Source organism: Oncorhynchus kisutch, linkage group LG6 (assembly GCF_002021735.2).
Source record: "Oncorhynchus kisutch isolate 150728-3 linkage group LG6, Okis_V2, whole genome shotgun sequence".
Lineage (NCBI taxonomy): Eukaryota > Metazoa > Chordata > Actinopteri > Salmoniformes > Salmonidae > Oncorhynchus > Oncorhynchus kisutch.
In genome coordinates, this window is record NC_034179.2 from 58,924,458 (window position 1) to 58,947,796 (window position 23,339).

General features: G+C 40.7%; 1 protein-coding gene across 1 annotated transcript in view; it reads left to right on the forward strand.

Annotated features, from left to right (window-relative positions):
* Window positions 1–23,339, forward strand: part of LOC109891860 (probable phospholipid-transporting ATPase IA) — a 112,800-nt gene that overhangs the window by 47,256 nt on the left and 42,205 nt on the right. Inside the window, exon 10 of the mRNA XM_031825954.1 lies at window positions 7,736–7,846. Coding sequence (XP_031681814.1) covers window positions 7,736–7,846 — 111 coding nt within the window. The remainder of the gene's footprint in view (window positions 1–7,735; window positions 7,847–23,339) is intronic.

Sequence of the window (23,339 nt, forward strand, 5' to 3'; positions counted from 1 at the left end):
AGTTGGCTTCTAAATGAGTTGGAAAAAGTGGGTTTGGTGTCAATTGGTATCAGTTTGGTGTCAGAATGACATCTAATTGACTGATGGACATTGACTTGCTAGTTGACTTTTGTACATTTGCAATATGTTTAAACGGAGAGGGACCATCACCAAAATGGCATTCTGAAATCAACACAAAAAATGGCATCACCATAGTCTCCAGACTGTGCCGAGTTCAATGAGACGCCCCGCTTGACCATAGCTCGCTCTGAGTGCAGCGACCTTGAAAAAAAGAAGGCCCAAAATGTAGCCTGGCCCTCAATGTCATTTGCTTTTGGTTGACAGTGAGAGAACCGTTAGGGTGAGAAGCACAATTTGACCTCAGGTACGTTCCTAAGGTCCTCCCGATCCGTGCAAGCCTAACCTTGACCGTGTGGCATTAACCCTTAACAGTTAAAAGAAGGTGTTTACTTCAAACAGTTTGCATTTACTTCTCTCCCCATAGGAATACATTGCCTGCACCTCTAAATTCAACCTGAAGCCTATGTGGGTTATGAATGCCTTATGAACCTGTCTTCTATGACAGTCAATCAGACCACTATGAGGTCTACCTGTGTTAATTCTAAGCTTCCTGAAGCAACCGGAAGTGGTTAAAATCACTACAATGACTTCTCTCCCCATAGGAATACATTGCCTGCACCCCTAATTTCAACCTCAGGCCTATGTGGGTTATGAATGCCTTATGAACCTGTCTTCGATAACAGTCCATCAGGTCACTATGAGGTCTACCTGTGTCGATTCTAAGCTTCCTGGACCAACCGGAAGTGGTTAAAATCACCCTAAAAGTGTATACCCATACCCTGCCTGCAGTTTGATAGACATAGTGCATTCAACCCTGTGTAAATAAGTCAGTTCTTAACGTAAGGACTTAAAACTCAGGATTCTGTGAAAGCATACCCCAATGAGGATATGTATTGACTTATAGCTTCCTGTGCCAACCGGAAGTGCCATAATTGGTGTCTCAGGGGCTGTTTCGAGGGGTTAAAAAAGTCAGATCTTTCCAAAACTTCATATATGTGATTAGGCAACCCCCATGAACTGTAAATCAGTCATTTTTCCCATAAAATTTCAAAGTAAAACTAAATCACACTAATACACACAACTTGGAAGGAGGGATGTATTGGGGTGCGTAAAGACAGACAGTGGCTGCAATAGTTAGCTTTGTTCGAGCTAAAAAAGAACCGTCAGACCTAGAGTTCCGAAACTTTAGAAACCTGTTCTAGACCTCCGGTCGATAGTGCGTGGTGAGTTAGGTGGCTCTAGAAGGTTCTCGGACTGAGAAACAGCCTCGTACATTTGCAACGACTTCAATTCATTTTGACCATTACAAAAATGATGACATTTAGAAAATTCTCAGAGACGCAAGACTAGGTGCATTGAAACCGGCTCGGCCCATAGAGACGGACCCCAATGTTTCTGTCCGATAGCTCATTAAAGGACCCCGTACCAAGTCATGGAAAAAAGTGGATTTTCAGCACCAATTAGGGTTTTCCTATCGAGCCGAAACTTGGGATTCGGGGTCGCCTCAGCTAGGCCAACACATAACATAAGAAATGGACCCGCAGCTAGAACGTAACTACGTTTTTTATGGTTTTTGTATGGTTTGAACCGAAGGCGTTGTGAATTTTGGGCCAGCTCTGAAGTATGTAATAGTTGGCTACTAAACGAGTTGTAAAAAGTGGGTTTGGTGTCAGTTTGTATCAGTTTGGTGTCAGAATGATATCTAATTGACTGATGGACTCTTGTCCATTTGCAATATGTTTAAACAGTGAGGTACCATCACCAAAGTGACATTCTGAAATCAACCCTAACGAGCCATTGAGATGAACAAGAATCACTGCCCAGCCATCCCTAGTTCATCGGGCCAGTCAATTTCACATTCCTGCAGGATTTGTATAGCATGACAAATTCGTGATGGTACCTGCCCATTGAACCATATTGCAAATGCACAGTGACTTTGCAAAAGTAAGAAAACATAAACAAATGGACATAATGAAATCACCATAATCTTTTTGGGGGGGTTACCAGTTGCACAACAATGCACGTGCATTTGCAATATGATTCTATAGTGAAAAAACATCACCAAATGGACATTCTGAAATCAACCCTAACGAGCGATTGAGATGAACCAGAATCACTGCCCAGCCATCCCGAGTTCATCGGGCCAGTCAATTTCACATTCCTGCAGGATTTTTATAGCATGACAAATTCGTGATGGTACCTGTACATTGAACCATATTGCAAATGCACAGTGACTTTGCAAAAGTAAGAAAACATAAACAAATGGACATAATGAAATCACCATATTTTTATTTTTGGGTTACCAGGTGCCTATTTTAAACAGTCCATAAAGCACTCAGGACAGCCCCCATGGATAGAGGGCCGTAGTAGGGTACTCCCATAGCGAGCATGGACAATAGGAGTCCCGGTAAATGCATTTACAACCATATTTTTATTTTTGGGTTACCAGTTGCACAACAATGCACGTGCATTTGCAATATGATTCTATAGTGAAAAAACATCACCAAATGGACATGATGAAATCAACACAACGAGTGATGGAAAGGAACAACTATCACTGCCCGGCCATCCTGTGTTCCCATAGCGGGCATTAATATCAGAATGACCGGTAAATGCATTTTACAACCATATTTTAATTTTTGGGTTACCAGGTGCCTATTTTAAACAGTCCATAAAGCACTCAGGATGGCCCCCATGGATAGAGAGCCGTAGTAGGGTACTCCCATAGCGGGCATGGAAAATAGGAGTCCCGGTAAATGCATTTACAACCATATTTTTATTTTTGGGTTACCAGTTGCACAACAATGCACGTGCATTTGCAATATGATTCTATAGTGAAAAAACATCACCAAATGGACATTCTGAAATCAACCCTAACGAGCGATTGAGATGAACCAGAATCACTGCCCAGCCATCCCGAGTTCATCGGGCCAGTCAATTTCACATTCATGCAGGATTTTTATAGCATGACAAATTCGTGATGGTACCTGTACATTGAACCATATTGCAAATGCACAGTGACTTTGCAAAAGTAAGAAAACATAAACAAATGGACATAATGAAATCACCATATTTTTATTTTTGGGTTACCAGGTGCCTATTTTAAACAGTCCATAAAGCACTCAGGACAGCCCCCATGGATAGAGGGCCGTAGTAGGGTACTCCCATAGCGAGCATGGACAATAGGAGTCCCGGTAAATGCATTTACAACCATATTTTTATTTCTGGGTTACCAGTTGCACAACAATGCACGTGCATTTGCAATATGATTCTATAGTGAAAAAACATCACCAAATGGACATGATGAAATCAACACAACGAGTGATGGAAAGGAACAACTATCACTGCCCGGCCATCCTGTGTTCCCATAGCGGGCATTAATATCAGAATGACCGGTAAATGCATTTTACAACCATATTTTAATTTTTGGGTTACCAGGTGCCTATTTTAAACAGTCCATAAAGCACTCAGGATGGCCCCCATGGATAGAGGGCCGTAGTAGGGTACTCCCATAGCGGGCATGGAAAATAGGAGTCCCGGTAAATGCATTTACAACCATATTTTTATTTTTGGGTTACCAGTTGCACAACAATGCACGTGCATTTGCAATATGATTCTATAGTGAAAAAACATCACCAAATGGACATGATGAAATCAACACAACGAGTGATGGAAAGGAACAACTATCACTGCCCGGCCATCCTGTGTTCCCATAGCGGGCATTAATATCAGAATGACCGGTAAATGCATTTTACAACCATATTTTAATTTTTGGGTTACCAGGTGCCTATTTTAAACAGTCCATAAAGCACTCAGGATGGCCCCCATGGATAGAGGGCCGTAGTAGGGTACTCCCATAGCGAGCATGGACAATAGGAGTCCCGGTAAATGCATTTACAACCATATTTTTATTTTTGGGTTACCAGTTGCACAACAATGCACGTGCATTTGCAATATGATTCTATAGTGAAAAAACATCACCAAATGGACATTCTGAAATCAACCCTAACGAGCGATTGAGATGAACCAGAATCACTGCCCAGCCATCCCGAGTTCATCGGGCCAGTCAATTTCACATTCCTGCAGGATTTTTATAGCATGACAAATTCGTGATGGTACCTGCCCATTGAACCATATTGCAAATGCACAGTGACTTTGCAAAAGTAAGAAAACATAAACAAATGGACATAATGAAATCACCATATATTTTTGGGGGGTTACCAGTTGCACAACAATGCACGTGCATTTGCAATATGATTCAACACAACGAGTGATGGAAAGGAACAACTATCACTGCCCGGCCATCCTGTGTTCATCAGGTCAGTCAATTTTGCAATTCTGCATGATTTTTGAGCATGCCAAATTCGTGATGGTAAATGCCCATTGAAACATATTGCAAATGCACGTGCATTTGCAATATGATTCAATAGTGGGAAAAAAATTCGCCAAATGGACATGATGAAATCCACACAACGAGTGATGGAAAGGAACAACTATCACTGCCCGGCCATCCCGAGTTCATCAGGCCAGTCAATTTTGGCATTTGGCCCCCAAAAAAGTGACTTTTGACTTCCTATGAAATCATATTGCAAATGGACAAATCATATTCCTTATGCACAAGTAAAAAAAAAAAGAATTATGATAATAACATTTTACAAAAGTATATTCATACAGTTCTTACACATGATGAATTGACATAAAATCGAAACAATTTCGAAAAACGGTCCAGAAAGCACTTTTTTAAGGGTGTGTGAAGTTTTAAAAAAAAAATTGACATTTTTGACTTTTGACTTTTGACTGCCATTAATTTTTTATTTTTTTTCACATTTTAGACTTTTGACTTCCTATGAAATCATATTGCAAATGGACAAAACATATGCCTTATGCACAAGTAAAATAAATAAATAATAATAATGATAATAAAATATGACTAAAGTATGTTGATACAGTTCTTATACGTGTGTAATTGACATAAAATTCGAAAGAATTTCGAAAAACGGTCCAGAAAGCACTTTTTTAAGGGTGTGTGAAGTTTTGTACAAAATTTTGACATTTTTGACTTTTGACTTTTGACTGCCATTCAAAATGCCATTCATTTTTGTCCATTTCAGGGGGGTATTCCCTTACTCTAAGGACTCCAACCTTTCCATAGAGTAAGGACTCCAACCTTTCCATAGAGTAAGGATTAGGATTTGAACACTTATAAATCACAGATACATATCACTCATTGCATACACTATTTTAACTTGAAGTGGTTCTTTTAAAATTATATTGGTCTAGACTCACCCAGCATTTCTGCCATCAATCAGGAGATTTAAGAGTTGACTCCCCAAAGTGGGTTGCGCACAGCCTTCTCTCTTTGGATAAACACACAGTTGTGATAAGTTCTTGTTGTTGTTGTTGTTCAGACCAATTCATCCGGAACACAGCACCAAGTGTTAGCATTTTGTTATTCTTCAATAACACAAACTCCAAAGCAAATCAGGGGGGAGAAAATGTTTATTCAGAGAGGACAAATCAAGATGTTGTGCTGGGAGTCAGATGTTCAGTCTCCCCCTGTCCTCAGCTTTCCCCCAGAACAAAGGACAGGATGCCACTTATAACCCCTCTGCTCTAGCCTGGGGTTGACCAATTAGAAGTCTTTGCAGTACAACTTGGCCAATGGCCAAATAACAAGTATCCCACTCCAGACTCATTGTACAGACCAATGGAAATGTGGCCCACGTAGCTCTGAGTTCAGGAGTGACATTCCACAGATCCTAACAGATACTGAACTGAAACCCAACTCCTATTTACAATTCACTATTGACCATTAGTACTATATTTAGTGTAGTACTCTCGTCTTCTCGTCCTCTCAAACTTTGCATTGTGTATTTATCTTAAAAGTATTCTTACAGCTGGATTGCAAGACAATTCAGCATTACACTACCTGGAAACGATATACAATATTATTGTCCATTTCCTTGGAAATCAATTTTGTCAGGTCAGCAATAAATGATAATACTGTGTGAATGAGCTCTACATACAGCACAGTGGAACTGTTTTGAGATCAGTTGAATGAAGTCTGAGGAAAAGTTCAGGGCCCAGGAGCCTCTGCTGTCCATCCGTCATCAGCTCACTGCTGTGGGAATACCCAGTTTTATCCCAGAATTCCCTCAAACATTTTTATTTACAAGTTATACCGTCTCCTCCCTGCTGTTTCTCTGAAATATGACTTGGCCCTTCAAATAATCACAATTCTACATTGGCGTTTGACTTCATAAAGGCATGTACATTACATAGAAGTAAATTACGTAGAAGTTACATAGAACTCAATAGAGGTTCTTTTGTCGCTGTACTGGAAAATGGGATGAGATTTCATTGTTTGTAAAAACTAAGCTTTTTAGTAATCAAGACTAAACAGTTGCCCAAGAGCAACCTGCTCAATCTAATCAATGTTATCAGCAAGCGATTACATGATTATGACGTCCACGACATGCCCCAAATAGTAGGATTATCAAATAATCAAATGTTATTGGTCACATACACGTGTTTAGCAGATGTTATTGCGGGTGTAGCGAAATGCTTGTGTTTCTAGCTCTGACAGTGCAGTAATATCTAACAAGTAATATCTAACAATTAAGAATATATAAATATATGGGCGAGCAATGTCAGAGTGGCATAGACTAAGTTACATTAGAATAGTATAGAATACAGTATATGCATATGAGATGAATAATGCAAGATATGTAAACATTATTAAAGCGGCCAGTGATTTCAAGTCTATGTATGTAGGCAGCAGCCTCGAACGTGCTAGTGATGGCTATTTAACAGTCTGATGGACTTGAGATAGAAGCTGTTTTTCAATCTCTCGGTCCTAGCTTTGATGCACCTGTACTGACCTCGCCTTCTGGATGGTAGCGGTGTGAATAGGCAGTGGCTCGGGTGGTTGTTATCCTTGATTATATTTTTGGCCTTCCTGTGACATCGGGTGGTGTAGGTGTCCTGGAGGGCAGGTAGTTTGCCCCTGGTGATACATTAGGCAGGCCGCACCACCCTCTTGAGAGCCCTGCGGTTGCGGGAGGTGCAGTTGCCGTACCAGGCGGTGGTACAGTCTGACAGGATGCTCTCAATTATGCATCTGTAAAGGTTTGTGAGGGTTTTAGGGGCCAAGCAAAATTTCTTCAGCCTCCTGAGGTTGAATAGACGCTGTTGCGCCTTCTTCACAAAAATGTCTGTGTGAGTGGACCATTTCAGTTTGTCAGTGATGTGTACACAGAGGAAACCCATTGAAGTATTATGTCGAGCCCTGGGAGAGCATACCCCCTCTCTGGCTCTCCCCCTTTCAACTACTTAAGGCAAAACTAACCCCTAATCAAACTATGACAAAAAAATGCCTTCAATTTGTCCGTGAAGACCTTGTTCTCGACTGCCCTCTGGCCCTTCAGTTTCCTGCTGTCAAATGATGATAAGATTGTTTCTTTATTTAAATATTTAATGTTATTTAATTATTTAATTATTTAATGTTTCTTTATTTTATTTAAAGAGTTTCTCTCAAAAGCATTTTTTCCTTAAGGGATTGCCCCGGTCCTGGGTTGTCCAGGAACACTCTGTGTACAAACTTTATAATGCCTGTGTTATAACTTTTGGGTTATTCATTTATCGTGGCCTTTCTCCTCCCTTCCCTCCCACGTAGTTCAAATACTTGAAGAATCTATTGCTGGTTCACGGTGCCTGGAATTACAACCGCGTCGCCAAGTGTATCCTGTACTGCTTCTACAAGAACATTGTCCTGTACATCATCGAGGTAAGTCATGCAGCCCTCAACACCAACAACCTTCAATGTCTCCCTTAGGGTTCCCATGGCAGTGGAAGGCAGTAAACTCGATTGGCATAAAAAACTTAGATTTTCCACATGACATTACCAAGTTGAAGTGAAGGGAATTTAAAAAAATGTTTTTATGACTAAGGCATATGCCCTATACGCTAGTTTGCCAATTTGTCCAAGTCTATATACAGATATATAAAACATGATATGATATAAAACAGAATCCATGTATATTCAGCTTTACTGGAAGCCAGTCGTCAAGAATCCAACACCAGTTTTTTAGAAAACTGTAGTATAGATGGAAGGAATTCTGCTCCACTCAGTGTGTAGCTTCTTGGCCTCCGTGGCCAGTGGTGGCATTTAACAGAAGCCAGGTCTTGTGCTAATAGCAGCTTCAGAGCTAAGACCAAGCGTGACCTGACAAGTTTTCAAGATATATAACTTTAAAAATACAGGTACAGCCAGTTTGCAAAATGCATCATACCATCTATATTTCTGTATTTTGAAAGTAATATATCGTAACTTGATTGCTGACATGCAAAACATTTTGGGACAACAATGGATGAATGAAACAAATACCAAAAGATCGTTTTTGTGTGGAATTTTCCTTTAAGGCCTCTTGGATCATCCCAAATTTCATCATCCAATACTCTTTTCAACAACAGTTTTTCAACAACAGTTACCCCCCTCTCTTCTGACTGGCATTCCTTTGGCTGTAAACGTCTGCCCTCAGGGGCCAGTATTGCAGACACAGTGAATTAGATGCTCCCCTCTTCCCCCCTCAGTGAGTCATCACTGTGTGCTCTCAGGCACACTGGAGGATTGGACAAAGAGCTTCTGGGCCCAACTATTCAAGATCAGTGAAGATCATCCTGATGTCATGAGAATGTCACCACCACCACTGACTAAATGTTCCTGGCGCATTACAGAGACCGAAGGGTTGCACGCTGTAAGCGACATTACCCGTACAGGAAATCTGAGCCCTTAAAGATTAAATTTTTTCCCCCCGCTCTTTTTCTGAGACACTTCACCTGTGAACTCCCTTTTCATCCTCGTTTTGGTAAATGTGCTGTGGGAAATCTTGGCGTAACCTCAAGGCCTCTATGTATGTCTGTGTCTATCTAAACTCTTAGGGGGAAAAAGTGCTATCTATACTGAACAAAAATATAAACACAACATGTAAAGTGTAGGTCCCATTTTTCATGAGCTGAATTAAAAGATCAGAGAAATGTTCCATATGCACAGAAAACATATTTCTCTCAAATTTTGTGCATTATCCTTTGCCAAAATAATCCTTTCACCTGACAGGTGTGACATATCAAGAAGCTGATTAAACCGCATGATCATTACACAGGTGCACATTGTGCTGGGGACAATAAAAGGCCACTCTAAAATGTGCAGTTTTATATCACTGACACAATGCCACAGATGTCTCAAGATTTGAGGGAATGTGCAATTAGCTGATGCTGATTGCAGGAATGTCCACCTGAGCTGTTGCCAGATAATTTAATCTTAATTTCTCCACCATAAACCGCCTCCAACGTCATTTTAGAGAATTTGGCTGTACATCCTAACGGCCTCACAATCGCAGACCACGTGTAACCACGCCAGCCCAGGACCTCCACATCCGGCTTCTTCACCTGCAGGAAAAATCTATAGATTAGGGTCTAAAATTTCCTAGAGTAAGGCCCAATTTATTTATTTCAATTGACTGATTTCCTTCTATGAACTGTAACTCAGTAAAACCTTTGAAATTGTTGCATCAATAAATTAATGAATAAATGAAATTTTATTTTTGTGTCAAATCTCCAATTGGCAACCCATCCCTTATGGTAACAAATATTAGTGATTCACTATGGTAATTAAATGATCGTTCTTCTTCTGATGTTCTTTGCATTGAGCATCGCATAAAGAGTGAAAAAAAATCTATTCAAATCTATACAAATCTAAAAAATCAATACATAATAATAGGTTATCCCAAACAATAATTACTTCCCTAGAGCAGTAAATATACATACATACATACATACATGCATACTTCCCTAGAGCAGTAACATACATACATACATACACTACCGTTAAAAAGTTTGAGGTCAATTAGAAATGTCCTTGTTTTTGAAAGAAAAGCACATTTTATGTCCATTAAAATAACATCAACATCATCAGAAATACAGTGCAGACATTGTTAATGTTGTAAATGACTATTGTAACTGGAAACGGCAGATTTTGAATGGAATATCTACATAGGCGTTCAGAAGCCCATTATCAGCAACCATCACTCCTGTGTTCCAATGGCACGTTGTGTTAGCTAATCCAAGTTTACCATTTTAAAAGGCTAATTGATCATTAGCAAACCCTTTTGCAATTATGTTAGCACAGCTGACAACTGTTGTTCTGATTAAAGAAGCAATACAACTTGCCTTCTTTAGACTAGTCAAGTATCTGGAGCATCAGCATTTGTGGGTTCGATTACAGGCTCAAAATGGCCAGAAACAAAGACCTTTCTTCTGAAACGCGTCAGTCTATTGTTGTTTTGAGAAATGAAGGCTATTCCATGTGAGAAATTGGCAAGAAACTGAAGATCTCGTACAACACTGTGTACTACTCCCTTCACAGAACAGCGCAAACTGGCTCCAACTAGAATAGAAAGAGGAGTGGGAGGCCCCGGTGCACAACTGAGCAAGAGGACAAGTACATTAGTGTCTAGTTTGAGAAACAGACTCCACACAAGTCCTCAACTGGCAGCTTCATTAAACAGTACCCGCAAAACACCAGTCTCAACTTCAACAGTGAAGAGGCGACTCTGGGATGCTGGCCTTTTAACCCTTTTAAAGGTAATAAACTGCCTTTGTTGACACGGCAACAGGCAATCCTTTCATTTTCATAGGGCACCATAGACACATAGATCATTGTGATTTTGGTGTCTCGTTCATCATTTCTCTTTGACTCAGTGTACACGCAAAAGTCCAGCTTGGATTTCCAACAAACCATTTAGGTGTAAGATAGTGTACCAAATGTCAATGAGAAAATAAAAATGTAATTCAAATTGCGATCAAGGGCCAACGGTGCCGAAGGCAAACACTAGAAATGATACCTTTTAATGTAAACGCTGATCCCTTTCATGTAGTTGTCTTAGCTTTCACCCTTGGGGTAATCTGGTTGCACCCACTGGGAAACACTTTTTACATGATGGCAAAAGACCAGAGGTTCTCATCACACACCAGGCCATATCACCCTCTCTCTTTCCTTCATATAATTAAGAATAGATTTGTCTGGTGGTGGTGGGATACTCTGAGCAAAGCAAGCTCATTACAAAGTTTTCCTTTCTGAATTCTTCTCCCACCTTATTTTGCCTCTCTTTGAGTCCAGCCACAAGCCCCCTTTCAAACATGTCAATTCCCTTTTGAAAGGACGTTGTCTCTCTCAGCATGTACAGTCTACAGTTCTGTCCGCAAGGCGAGTCCCTTCCCAGCACACTTTTTGTTATTCCCTAACAATCGTGATTCAAGTACATAATAGGGAATTTCTGCTGCTTTGTGAAGTATCAAACACCCCTGTTTGTAAGGGCTTGACATCCAATACACTAGCAACCCAGGAGAGGGCTCAAAGTTACATTTGTTTCAGTAATAGGTTTACTTTTGTGCACACATGTTTTTCCTCCTCCTCTCCCATGCCACGCCCTACCAGAAGAAAACAGGGAGAAAAGAAGTAAAGGGGAATTTTTACCTTTTTCTGAGAACATTGTCTGTTACAATGTGCATTAGAAACTAAATACCATGACTGGGATACTGTATAGAGGACTGCGCTCTATAGCCTGACCTGTTCTGGCCTGGCTTGTTTTGTTCTCTCCTCTGTCTAGCCTTTGCCTTTGGTTGTTTGAAAGGCACAGAGAAGGGTGAATGGGTCTTTCCAAGGTCATTGTAGGGAATGTGAGTGTAGGTGCAGCTCGCTCTTCGTTGGTGGTGGAATCAGCAGCTGTGTTATAATTGCTATTTTGCTGGGAGCCTGGATGGATGGAGGTTAATTGAGAGTCAGGAAGTGAGGCTGACACTGAACTGTCTGTTGGAGCAACAAGTTGGGCTGCCATGCAATGCCCCAGTCAGTTTTCTCATGGCCTGTTAGTCTCTCTCTCACTCAGCTAATGATCTGTCTTTTTATGACAGGGCACTCATTCAGAAGGAACATTTAAACTTCACAGAACTTAACGTTTTCATAACTTTGTGAGCTATAGTTGGAGGGAGATCATGGTGGTCAGAAAATTGCGGGGGATATGAGAGAGCAGAAGCTACTGAAAACAGTTATATATTACACACAAATGCCAAATTATATTTAACACAGCAGTCTTACTTTCTTTCCTTTGTCTATAATCTTGCAGTGCTAAACAAACAAAATAATAACAATTGGACAAAATGGAAGGATTTGCCACATTTAAACTGATGGACCTTTTCAATGATGTTACCATAATGACTTAATTCAAATATTTGGTCCAGCTGTGCACGACTTTACTTGATTGACATATTGTCAAGCGGCATTTATGAGGTTATTACAAGAGGCTCAGAAAGCCTGGAGGAACACCTGGAGACCGAGAGAGGAGGGCCTAGTGCTGAGCTGAGCACAGCCTGCCAACTGGTGCCACACTGTGAACACAACCACCACTCAAGGACCCATCCAGGATGGTAAACACTGGGTGCCCTTCTCTTTCCAGCATATTTACTAGCTCCTCTTTCGTCATCCCTCTCTCTTTCTCCTTTGCCTACTTTTTTGAAGCAGGATAAGGACATTGTTTGCATTTTTTTCAGGCGCAAAGAGGGCTGTCATTTGTTGAGGGCAAATGTCACACCTCTCTCTCCCTCCTCCTCCCCCTTCCTCCCACACTGAAGCCTACGCATCCGTGGGACGGTGTCGCAGAATTTTTTTATTCTGCTGATGAATATGCAATGGGAGCTTCTTTATTGGCAGGACGCATTCCCTTCTTCCCTCTCCCTCCATTTCCCCCTGCTCTGTTTTTCAGAATGTGCACTGGGGGAGAGAGGCCAGCCACACCCCTCTGCTGAGTGACACTCAATGAAGAGAGAGGGAAAAAAGACCCTGCCTTGTCCTTCTCCTAATGAGCAAATCAATGCATCTGTCTCTCAAGAGAGTGAGAGAGGGGCGCTAGCGGGACCCGAAGGACCAGGCCAAAACACTCACGCATAAGCCGTTGCCGCATGCACTGAATGGGCCTCTTTTTAAACTTAGCACAACAATATATCAGCCCGGAGTCCCTCATTGAGCAGGCCCTTAATTAATTCAGCACTTTGACCCCAGGCTAGTAGTGTTGTCACGATAGCAGAATTTTGACTTCGATACAATACTCGATACTGTCACGATACTTGATACCAAAACGTCACAGAATGGCACTTGATCCAGACAGCTAATTCCGCTAACGATAAATCTCTATTGATAAACTGGATAAATCAAGATGTAGCCTAGGTCTTTTCACAATACAGGTGAATGCATATTATTCAATAGGAGTGTGAGCATGCATTGAGTAATTTAGCTTGTTTTAGCTGATTTCATGAGGATCCAGTTGACAAATAATCCCTTTCTTTTAGGACTTATTTTATCGCTGACTGCAAAGAGAACATATTATTTTATTGTATTGATTAACAACATTTGTATAAAGTAATATTTTATTTGATAAAAGTGTGCACTGTCTGTTTAAGAAACATTTATGAACAGCAGGTGGCCTAGTGCTTAAGAGTGTTGGACCAGTAATCGAAAGGTTGTTGGTTTGAATCCCTGAGATGACTAGGTGAAAAATCTGTCGATGTGCCTTTAAGCAAGGCACTTAACCCTAATTTCTCATGTAAGTTATTCTGGATAAGAACGCCTGCTAAATGACTAAAATGTTCAAATGTAAATTCACAGGCAGAATGTGGCTAGTGGAAACAAGATGGGAGGCAAACTAAGACAAATAATTTAATGAGTTTTTGGTGACAATCAGCTTTGAAATCAGCATATTTTGCATTAACAAAGTACTAGGGTAGTAAATTCAGCTATATATATATATATACAATTTGTGGAATTGCTTTTTATTTCACAAAAATAGTGCACTGGCCCTTTACTAGTCCTGTACTAGCAGAGCGATATATCCGTCTGTAGCCCCCGCCACCTCCCAAACATCTTCCCGTGGCTATGCCTGAAATTGAAGCTGGAAGCTAACGGTATCGTCTTGCATTTTATAAAAGTGTTCAAGTCTGTATGGACATTGTTTTGTGAACATTAATGAACCTTTTCAAATTATTATTATTTATTTATATTTACCCTTTTCTTCCCCAAATTTTTTGATATCCAATTGGGTGTTACAGTCTTGTCCCATTGCTGCAACTCCCCTACGGACTCGGGAGAGGCAAAGGTCGAGAGCCTTGCGTCCTCCGAAACATGACCCTGCCAAGTTGCACTGCTTCTTGACACAATGCTCGCTTAACCCAGACGCCAGCCTCACCAATGTGTTGGAGGAAACACCGTCCTGCTGGTGACCGAAGTCAGCTTGCAGGCGCCAGGACCGCCACAAGGAGTGGCTAGAGCACGATGGGACAAGGAAATCCCTGCTGCCCAAACCCTCCCTTAACACTGACAACGCTGAGCCAAAATGGCCTTCAAATGGCCTTTGAAAAAATATAGACATTTTGGTATAACGTGCAACACTACAGGCTAGCCACTCATTACCATGACGTCGGCCACACCACAGGTTTAACCTGCTCCATGTTCTTCAATTGAGGTGATTACCTTGTGTGTGTGTGTGTCTGAGAAAAAACGTAGTTGACCACCAGCGGCATCCCCTTTAAAAAAACAACATCACGGTAGAATGCACCTTATGGAGGGAAGAGCAGGAGCTGGAATGGGTGGGCGGGGTAGTAGGGGGGGTGGGGTGTATGGTTTAGGAGAGTGCATACACACACTTGCTTCTCTCTCCTTGCCCAAGGGAATGGGGTGTGCTTGAGGGGTGTGCGGGTAACAGACATTTGTTTTGGGAACATTTTCGTGCATTCGCTCGCACGATTGAATGGGAAGGGCTGGTGGATTGGGAATTGGGCGTGTCCGAACCGAGAATTTGTAGCAATTGAGGCCTTCATAATGCAGTTAAATGAAGCAAGAAAATGTTTGCAGCCTGGCCATGGCACAACACAGCAACCCCGATGTCCCTTCAACAGCCATGGCCGATCCAACAGAGAGGGTCTGTTCAGCGCCACTGTCTGTCCACACAATAACACAGAGACGGCCAGGCTGTTTCACTGTTTCTCACACGAGCAGAAAATCTCACCCGGAAAATGTCCAGACAATAAGGACTCATTTTGCCTGAAATATGCTGTTTTTTTGGGGGGCTTTTATGTATGTCTGCAATGGTATTATAAAAAGTCAGGACAGGAATACATCAGTATTTAATGCACCATCTGACAAGTTGTTTTTTCTCTCTGTGTTTTCACTCTCGCACACAATCACATTCATACATAAAGCCATAATTTATAGAATAAAAGAATAAACAATCTTCAATACAAAGACTGTATAACAGAACCTGGTATTATGAAAAGTCAGAACAGGAACACATCAGTCCTCAATGCACCATCTGACAACTTGTTCTATAGAGGAGCATGAAGAAAAGTTAAACACATATCCTGTCTCACATCTCCAATACATTGCTAGATGTATTTTTTTCCTTCATTTTTTATTCAAGAGCGCATAAAGAACCATACATACACAACATATCTTTGCTGTCTTTACAAAGGAGCGTAATTACATTCACATGTTAAAACCTCTACAGGATTGGTGAGCGAACGTAGGCTAATGTGATTAGCATGAGGCTGTAAGTAAACAAGAACATTTCCCAGGACATAGACATGTCTGATATTGGCAGAAAGCTTCAATTCTTGTTCATCTAACTGCACTGTTCAATTTACAGTAGCTATTACATTGAAAGAACACCATGCTATTGTTTGAGGAGAGTGCACAGTAATGAACTTGAAAATATATTAATAAACCAATTAGGCACATTTGGGCAATTTTGATACAACATTTGGAACAGAAATGCAATGGTTCATTGGATCCGTCTAAAACGTTGTGCATACACTGCTGCCATCTAGTGGCCAAAATATAAATTGTGCCTATATTCCACATTTCCACAAACTTCAAAGTGTTTCCATTAAAGTGGTATCAAGAATATGAATATCCTTGCTTCAGGTTCTGAGCTACAGGCAGTTAGATTTGGGTATGTCATTTTAGGCGCAAATTGAAAAAAAGGGTCCTATCCTTCAGAGTACATTTTGGCTGTATAGAGTAAATATTTCAAGAGTCTGAATAGGAATACAATTTGGATAAAGCCACAGAAAAATAACAGAAACAAACAAAAAAACAAAAATTACAGAATAAGACCAGGAACTCTGACCAGACACCTTCATACCTATGCTGTCTATGTTGCAAAATGTTTGTAATTCTCTCCATGTTAGCATGTTCCCTGCATAGACCTAACCACATATCTTTTGAGGATGCATGTTCATTTTTCCAGCATTTTGTTACACATTCGCTTGCTGCTGCTAAAAGATAATCTATCAATTTAAGTGGAGAGGATTGGAGTGTATTCAGAGGAACAACACCTAGAAGGAGATGACATGGGTCTGGTTGAATAATAATACATGTGATGTACTGTATAAAATTGAGAATTTCAGACCAAAAAGACTGGATTTTCGGACATTGCCAAAATATATGTGATAAAGTACCTATACTGCCTCCAACACGTAGAGCCTATTACTTTTATCATTTTGAATTGAAACTCCCTTGTTCGGTTACTTGTAGTGGCTTTATATAGTGTTTTCCATATATTCCCCCAACTCTCCTCTGATATCTGCACCTGTAATTCAACCTGCCATGAGTTCCTAAGATTATCTAAAGATAATATTTGTATGTTAAGGATATTGTTGTAAAAAAAAAAAAAAAAAACGGTTCCAATGATTTCCCCTTGATAAAGTAATTCAATAATCTCATCAATAGGAGTTATCGGCTTTTTAAACAATGAATTACCTGACTTAAAGGTACCTATGACCATTTGTTTGAGATATATTGAATTGCTCATGGATTTCTTGAAATTATAAAAAAAATGTAGCCTTTGAAAAGTTGAGAGACTCTACAAAAGCCCTCTCTCTTCCCATTCCCTAAATCCTTGGGCCATAGTAGTAGGAAGAAAGGCTGGGTTGTGGAATATAGGTGAGTGTCTAGACATGTCATTAGTTTATATTGGCATTGAACCTTCCTCCATGTCTTCAATGTAGGAGTAATAAATGGGTTTTGTTTAATCCTGTCAATAGAAATCTGCTATGAAGACAAGTCAATGTAAAGACGTATCACAATATTGACTCTCAATTTCAAGCCATGACACATCCTTCGGTTGTTGAATCCATTATGCTATGTGATTAAGTTGCGCTGCCCAGTAATATGATTTAAGGTTATGGAGGCCAAGCCCACCCAATTCTTTGAACAGCTGTAGTTTTTTATAACTAATATGAGCCTACTTATTTTGCCATAAAAATGTGCCTATTGCTTCATTTAGGCAAGTAAAGGTTTTCGTAGGATTTTTTAAACAGGAAACATTGAAAACAGTCTTGGTAAGACATTCATTTTCACTGAAGCAAACTGACCTGCTAGAGACATAGGGAGGGTCATCCAACGGTCTAGAACGTCAGTGATTTTACTAATCACAGGGGGGTAGTTCAAAGCATATAGTTTCCCATAGGCTGATGTAATATTATCACCCAAGTAACGCATGCTTGTATCAGTCCACTTAAATGCATAGTTGTCTTTGATACTTGAGGGTGCATCACCAAATGTCATCATTGCAATAGTTTTACCAACGTAAATTGTATAGCCTAACGTAGCACCATACTCACCTAGTAATTTGAATATATTTGGAATCATTGTCTCAGCCTTATGTTCAGGATGACGTTGTCTGCATTTTGAGATATCTTATGTTCATTTGGCCCCACCTGCAGACCATGAATGTTTATGGCACTTCGAATACTCGCCAGAGGTTCTATACTAAGGCCAAATAACAGTAGCGAGAGACAATCTCCTTGACGATTTCCTTGTTGTAGTGAAACAGAAAGAGACATATTCCCATTCGTTCTAACAGATGATTTTAGACTTGAATATATCAACTCTATCCATTTCAAAAAGCGCTCCCCAACACCTAACTTCTTTAACGTTGCTTAAAGTAAGACCCAGTCAACGCGGTCAAATAGCTTTTCAGCATCGAGAGATTGTATAACTGTTTGTTTGAGTTGGGTCTTAGAGTAATTGATATTATTCAGAAGTCATCTTATATTCGATGTTGAGTGATGTCCTTTAATGACCCCAGTTTGATTAGGATCCACAATTATTTTTTGTTAATCTTAGTAAGGATTTTAGAGTCACAATTAAAAAATGCAGCGATTGGTAAGCTGCTCTGACAGCTGACGCTTAAAGTTAGTGAGGGAGATGTGTCTCCAACTTCAGTGATTTTTGCAATTCGTTCCAGTCATTGGCAGCAGAGAACTGGAAGGAAAGGCAGTGAAATCATCCCATGTGAAGAGTCAACTCATTTTATTAAAGTTCAATTCGTAACTAAATTGTTGTTTTGTTTTTTTCTATTGAAACGATTAAATTATTTGCAATAATGTCTACTTGTGTAATAAAACGTTTATGTTTCTGTCTCCGTATGATATGGTAAATATATCCAATGCAAAAAAACATCTACATTTAAACGGTATTAATATGAATTTGCATATATTTCTGTAAATTCCCATATATTCCCGTTAATTCCCACAGAAAGTTTCCACCTCTGAATATTTCCCAAAATGAGCAACCCTAGTTGCTTCACACAAAGTATCTGGGTATTTATTGCGCTCTATAACCTCATGAAGAACCCCTCTGATCAGCTGTATTAGTTCTTTACTGAAAGTTTTATAGAACTCACAGGTGGCATCACGTTTCAGGGAAGAACCAGATGCAGACAGTGTCAAAGTAACAAACGTTTATTACTAGAACAGGGGGCAGGAAAAACGACAGGTCAAGGGCAGGCAGAGGTCAGTAATTCAGATCCGATTCGAAAAGGTATAGAGCGGCAGGCAGTCTCGGGGTCAGGACAGGCAGAGGTCAATAATCCAGGGTGGTACAGAAATGGCAGGCAGGGTCAGGGCCAGCAGAATGGTCAAAACCGGGAAAACTAGAAAACAGGAACGAGAAACAGCCAGGAGCAAGGGGAAAATTGCTGGTAGGCTTGTCGAACAAATGAACTGGCAACAGATAAACAGAGAACACAGGTATAAATACACTGGGTATAATGGGGAAGATGGGTGACACCTGGAGGGGGGTGGAGACAAGCACAAAGACTGGTGAAACAGATGAGGGTGTGACAGGTGAACCCATCGGGACCCGGACTCTTCCCATTTTGCATGCTTCTGATGGCTGCTTCTATCTCGGAGTTAGTAATGGTGGGTCCTTATCTTCACACGATAGTTCTGGCAGCTTCAAATGTGTGAGAATATCCTCCTGAGAGGAAACATCTTTAGGTTTTCTTATATAGAGGTCTCGTAGTACTCAGCAAATGTCTCTTATTTATTTATTTGGGACAAGAAGTAACTTTTCCCTGCACAGTTCTGATATTTGGAATACATCGTTCCGCTGCATCCTTTTTAAGTTGCAGTGCAAGAAGTTTCCCTGGTTTGTCTCCCTGACTATAGTATTTATTCCAGGCAAATCGTATAGAACCCTCAGCTTTATAAGTAAGAGGCATATTAAGCTCCCCTTTCGCTGCAGCCAACTGAATTGGAGTGTCCCCATCCCCTTGTTTCTTGTCTTTCTTCTAATTAGGACATTTCTCTCTCAATCTTCTCTTGTTTTTGTATACATACTTTTTTGAGCATAGATGAAAAACTGTGATTTGACCCCTAAGATAAGCCATAGCGCTCTCCCATAAAAGGGTTGAGCGGATACCTTCTGTTGAGTTAAATTCCAAAAGCGTTGTAAGTAAGAAGAGAAGCGTTTAACCTCCACCTATATGTATCAGGTTGTCCATCTTTTGACCTTATAGTTTTAGGAATACCGAACTATGATCTGAGATGGTGATGTGATTAATAATACAGTTTTATACCTGATGAGCTAAGGTCTGAGGGATAAGTATGAGGTTTTGAAACGAAAGTATAGTCTTTTGTTGTTGCATTTAACTTTCTCCAAATACAGTGGGGAGAACAAGTATTTGATACACTGCCGATTTTGTAGGTTTTCCTACTTACAAAGCATGTAGAGGCCTGTAATTTTTTATCATAGGTACACATCAACTGTGAGGGAAGGAATCTAAAACAAAAATCCCGAAATCACATTGTATGATTTTTAAGTAATTAATTTGCATTTTATTGCATGACATAAGTATTTGATACATCAGAAAAGCAGAACTTAATATTTGGTACAGAAACCTTTGTTTGCAATTACAGAGATCATCCAGCTAAATCTACACTTCACTGTTTTCCAAAGTGGTGTCTAGTGGTGTCTGTTTCTTGCCTGACAGGTGAAGCTGTGTCCAGACAAGTCCGTCTAATCAAGATATCAAGTGATCAACTGCATCTACCCCAGCATATGGTTTAGATACATGGTATCTTTACCTTCCCCTCTCCTTCATCGGCAAGCAGATCCAAGGCTGTCTTTATCCAGCCAGTCTCTCCATACCCATGGCTCCTGCCTCATCACTAACCTTGGCTATCACTTGGATGTCGCTGGCTGGATCAAGGAGGGAAACGGCGAGCATTTGACATATGTTCAGATGTAGTGCTGAGCTAAATCCATGGGAAATATTACACTTGTGGAGATGATATCTCTGAGACTTTCACACTCGTCCCCACTAACTCAGTCCACCTCGGTAATTGTCTCCCGTCCTCATCCCCCGAAAGTTTGAAACGCTGCACTTTCAGAGACTAATGATGTGTTGAGCACAGTTCAGAACTTAAAAAAACAAGATTCAATTTTCCACTCGTTTTATCTCTTTTTACGTTGCCTGGAACATTTGTCTTCAATTTTTTCCTTTAGTAACGATTCAATACGTATCTAGTCCATGGGCTGTGATACGATACAGAAACAATACGTTTTAGTTTGAAATTATTTGCTTTGATTAGAGGAACAAATCGATGTGATACACTAACATTTGTTGCATAAACACATTCATTTTCTATTCTAAACTGAAATCGGCTGCTGATGTAGCTAATGAGCTGGGCCTCTGAGCTGGTTCTGTTTAAGCTAACTTCTGTGTGTGTGTCGCATGCATGCATGCAAAAATGTAAAGACCATTTGGAAGTTTTGACCAACTTGGACCATGCAGTGTGGGTAGCAAAAGTGATCGCTGTTCTTGTTATGAAATTATCATCTTTGCCCTGTATATCTAAGCATGACATCTCCTTCTTGGTCAAATAGCCTTTACACAGCCTGGAGGTGTGTTGTCCGTGTCCTGTTGAAAACAAAATATAGTCCCACTTAGCGCAAACCAGATGGGATGGCGTATCGCTGAGGAGCCATGCTGGTTAAGTGTGTCTTGAATTCTAAATAAATCACTGACAGTGTCACCAGCAAAGCACCAGCACACCTCCTCCTTCATGCTTCACAGTGGGAACCACACATGCAGAGATCATCTGTTCACCTACTCTGCGTCTCTCAAAATAACCTCACATTTTGACTCATCAAACCAAAGGACAGATTTTCACTGAACTCATGTCCGTTGCTCGTGTTTCTTGGCTCAAGCAAGTCTCTTCTTATTATTGTTGTCCTTTAGTAGTGCTTTCTTTGCAGCAATTTCACCATGAAGGCCTGATTCAAGCAGTCTCCTCTGAACAGTTGATGTTGAGATGTATCTGTTACTTGAACTCTGTGAAGCATTTATTTGGGTTGCAATTTCTGAGGATGGTAAACGCTAATGAACTTATCCTCTGCAGCAGAGGTAACTCTGGGTCTTTCTTTCCTGTGGCGGTCCTCATGAGAGCCAGTTTCATCATAGCTCTTTATAGTTTTTGTGACTGCACTTGAAGAAACTTTCAAAGTTCTTGAAATTTTCCACATTGACCTTCATGTAATGATGGACTTCCATTTCTCTTTGCTGTTTTTGCCATAATATGGACTTGGTCTTTTACCAAATAGGGCTATATTCTGTATACCACCCCTACCTTATCACAACACAACTGATGGGCTCAAAGGCATTAAGAAGGAAAGAAATTCCACAAATGAACTTTTATCATGCCACACCTGTTAATTGAAATTACTTAAAATCAAATTTTATTTGTCACATCTGTCGAATACAAGAGACCAATAGACCTTACCGTGAAATGCTTACTTACAAGTGATTAATCAACAATGTAGTTCAAGAAACAGAGCTAAGAAAATCTAAATCAAAAAGAAAAAAAATCAAAAGTAACACAAGAAATGAATAGAACAATAACAAGGCTATACATAGGGGGTACCGAGTCAATGTGCGGGGCTACAGGTTAGTCGAGGTCACTTGTAAAGTGACTATGTATAGATAATAAACAGCGAGTAGCAGCAGTGGGGGGGTCAATTTAAATCGTCCGGCCTCATTGCTGAATTGTTCAGCAGTCTTATGACTTGGGGGTAGAAGCTGTTGAAGAGCATTTTGGTCCAAGACTTGACGCTCTGGTACTGCTTGCTGCGTGTGCGGTAGATGGCGTAGCAGTGTAGTTATGTTTTGTTTGTCCTCTCGTGTACTTTTGTATTTTTTGTATATATAAAAAAAATAAAAAAAATCTATTTTTCGATTTTTTATTTTATTATACCTTCCGGTAACTTGCCTCACCCAATGTGATACAGAATCGCTATTATTTTTTAACTTTAGAACACATTCAAGAACCTCCGGCCTACTCAGCTGTTCACCCGAACCCCACTCATACACGGCTAGAGCCCAATACTCCACCGGATCCTTGCTGTAAACTCTGGACCTTGGCCGGATCACCACTACCGATTGGCTATAGTGGCTAACGCCACTGCCACGAAGCTAGCACCAGTTAACCGTGAGCCAGGCGCATCTCCTGGCTAGCAAACTAAACTCTACCATACCTCTTTCGCCATCTGGTTTGGATTCTCTGTCGACGCGGCGCCACGCCGCACAACCACGTCTGGTCAGCCGACGAATACTCCATCCGCTGTGCCTCAACCGGCCTCCGTCTGAGCAGACCCCCTACCACCCCCAGGCTACTAACTTTAAACGCTGTGTTGCCCGCTTGCTGGCATAGTGTCGGCTTCCCTGTTCCATCTACTGCTGCCCCCTGGACACTATGATCCCTTGGCTACATAGCTGATGCCTGCTGGACTGTCCATTAATCACGGTACTCCATTCTGTTTATTTATGTTTTATCTGTCGGCCCCAGCCGCGAACTCAGGATCTGTGTGTAGTTAATCCGACCCTCTCTGC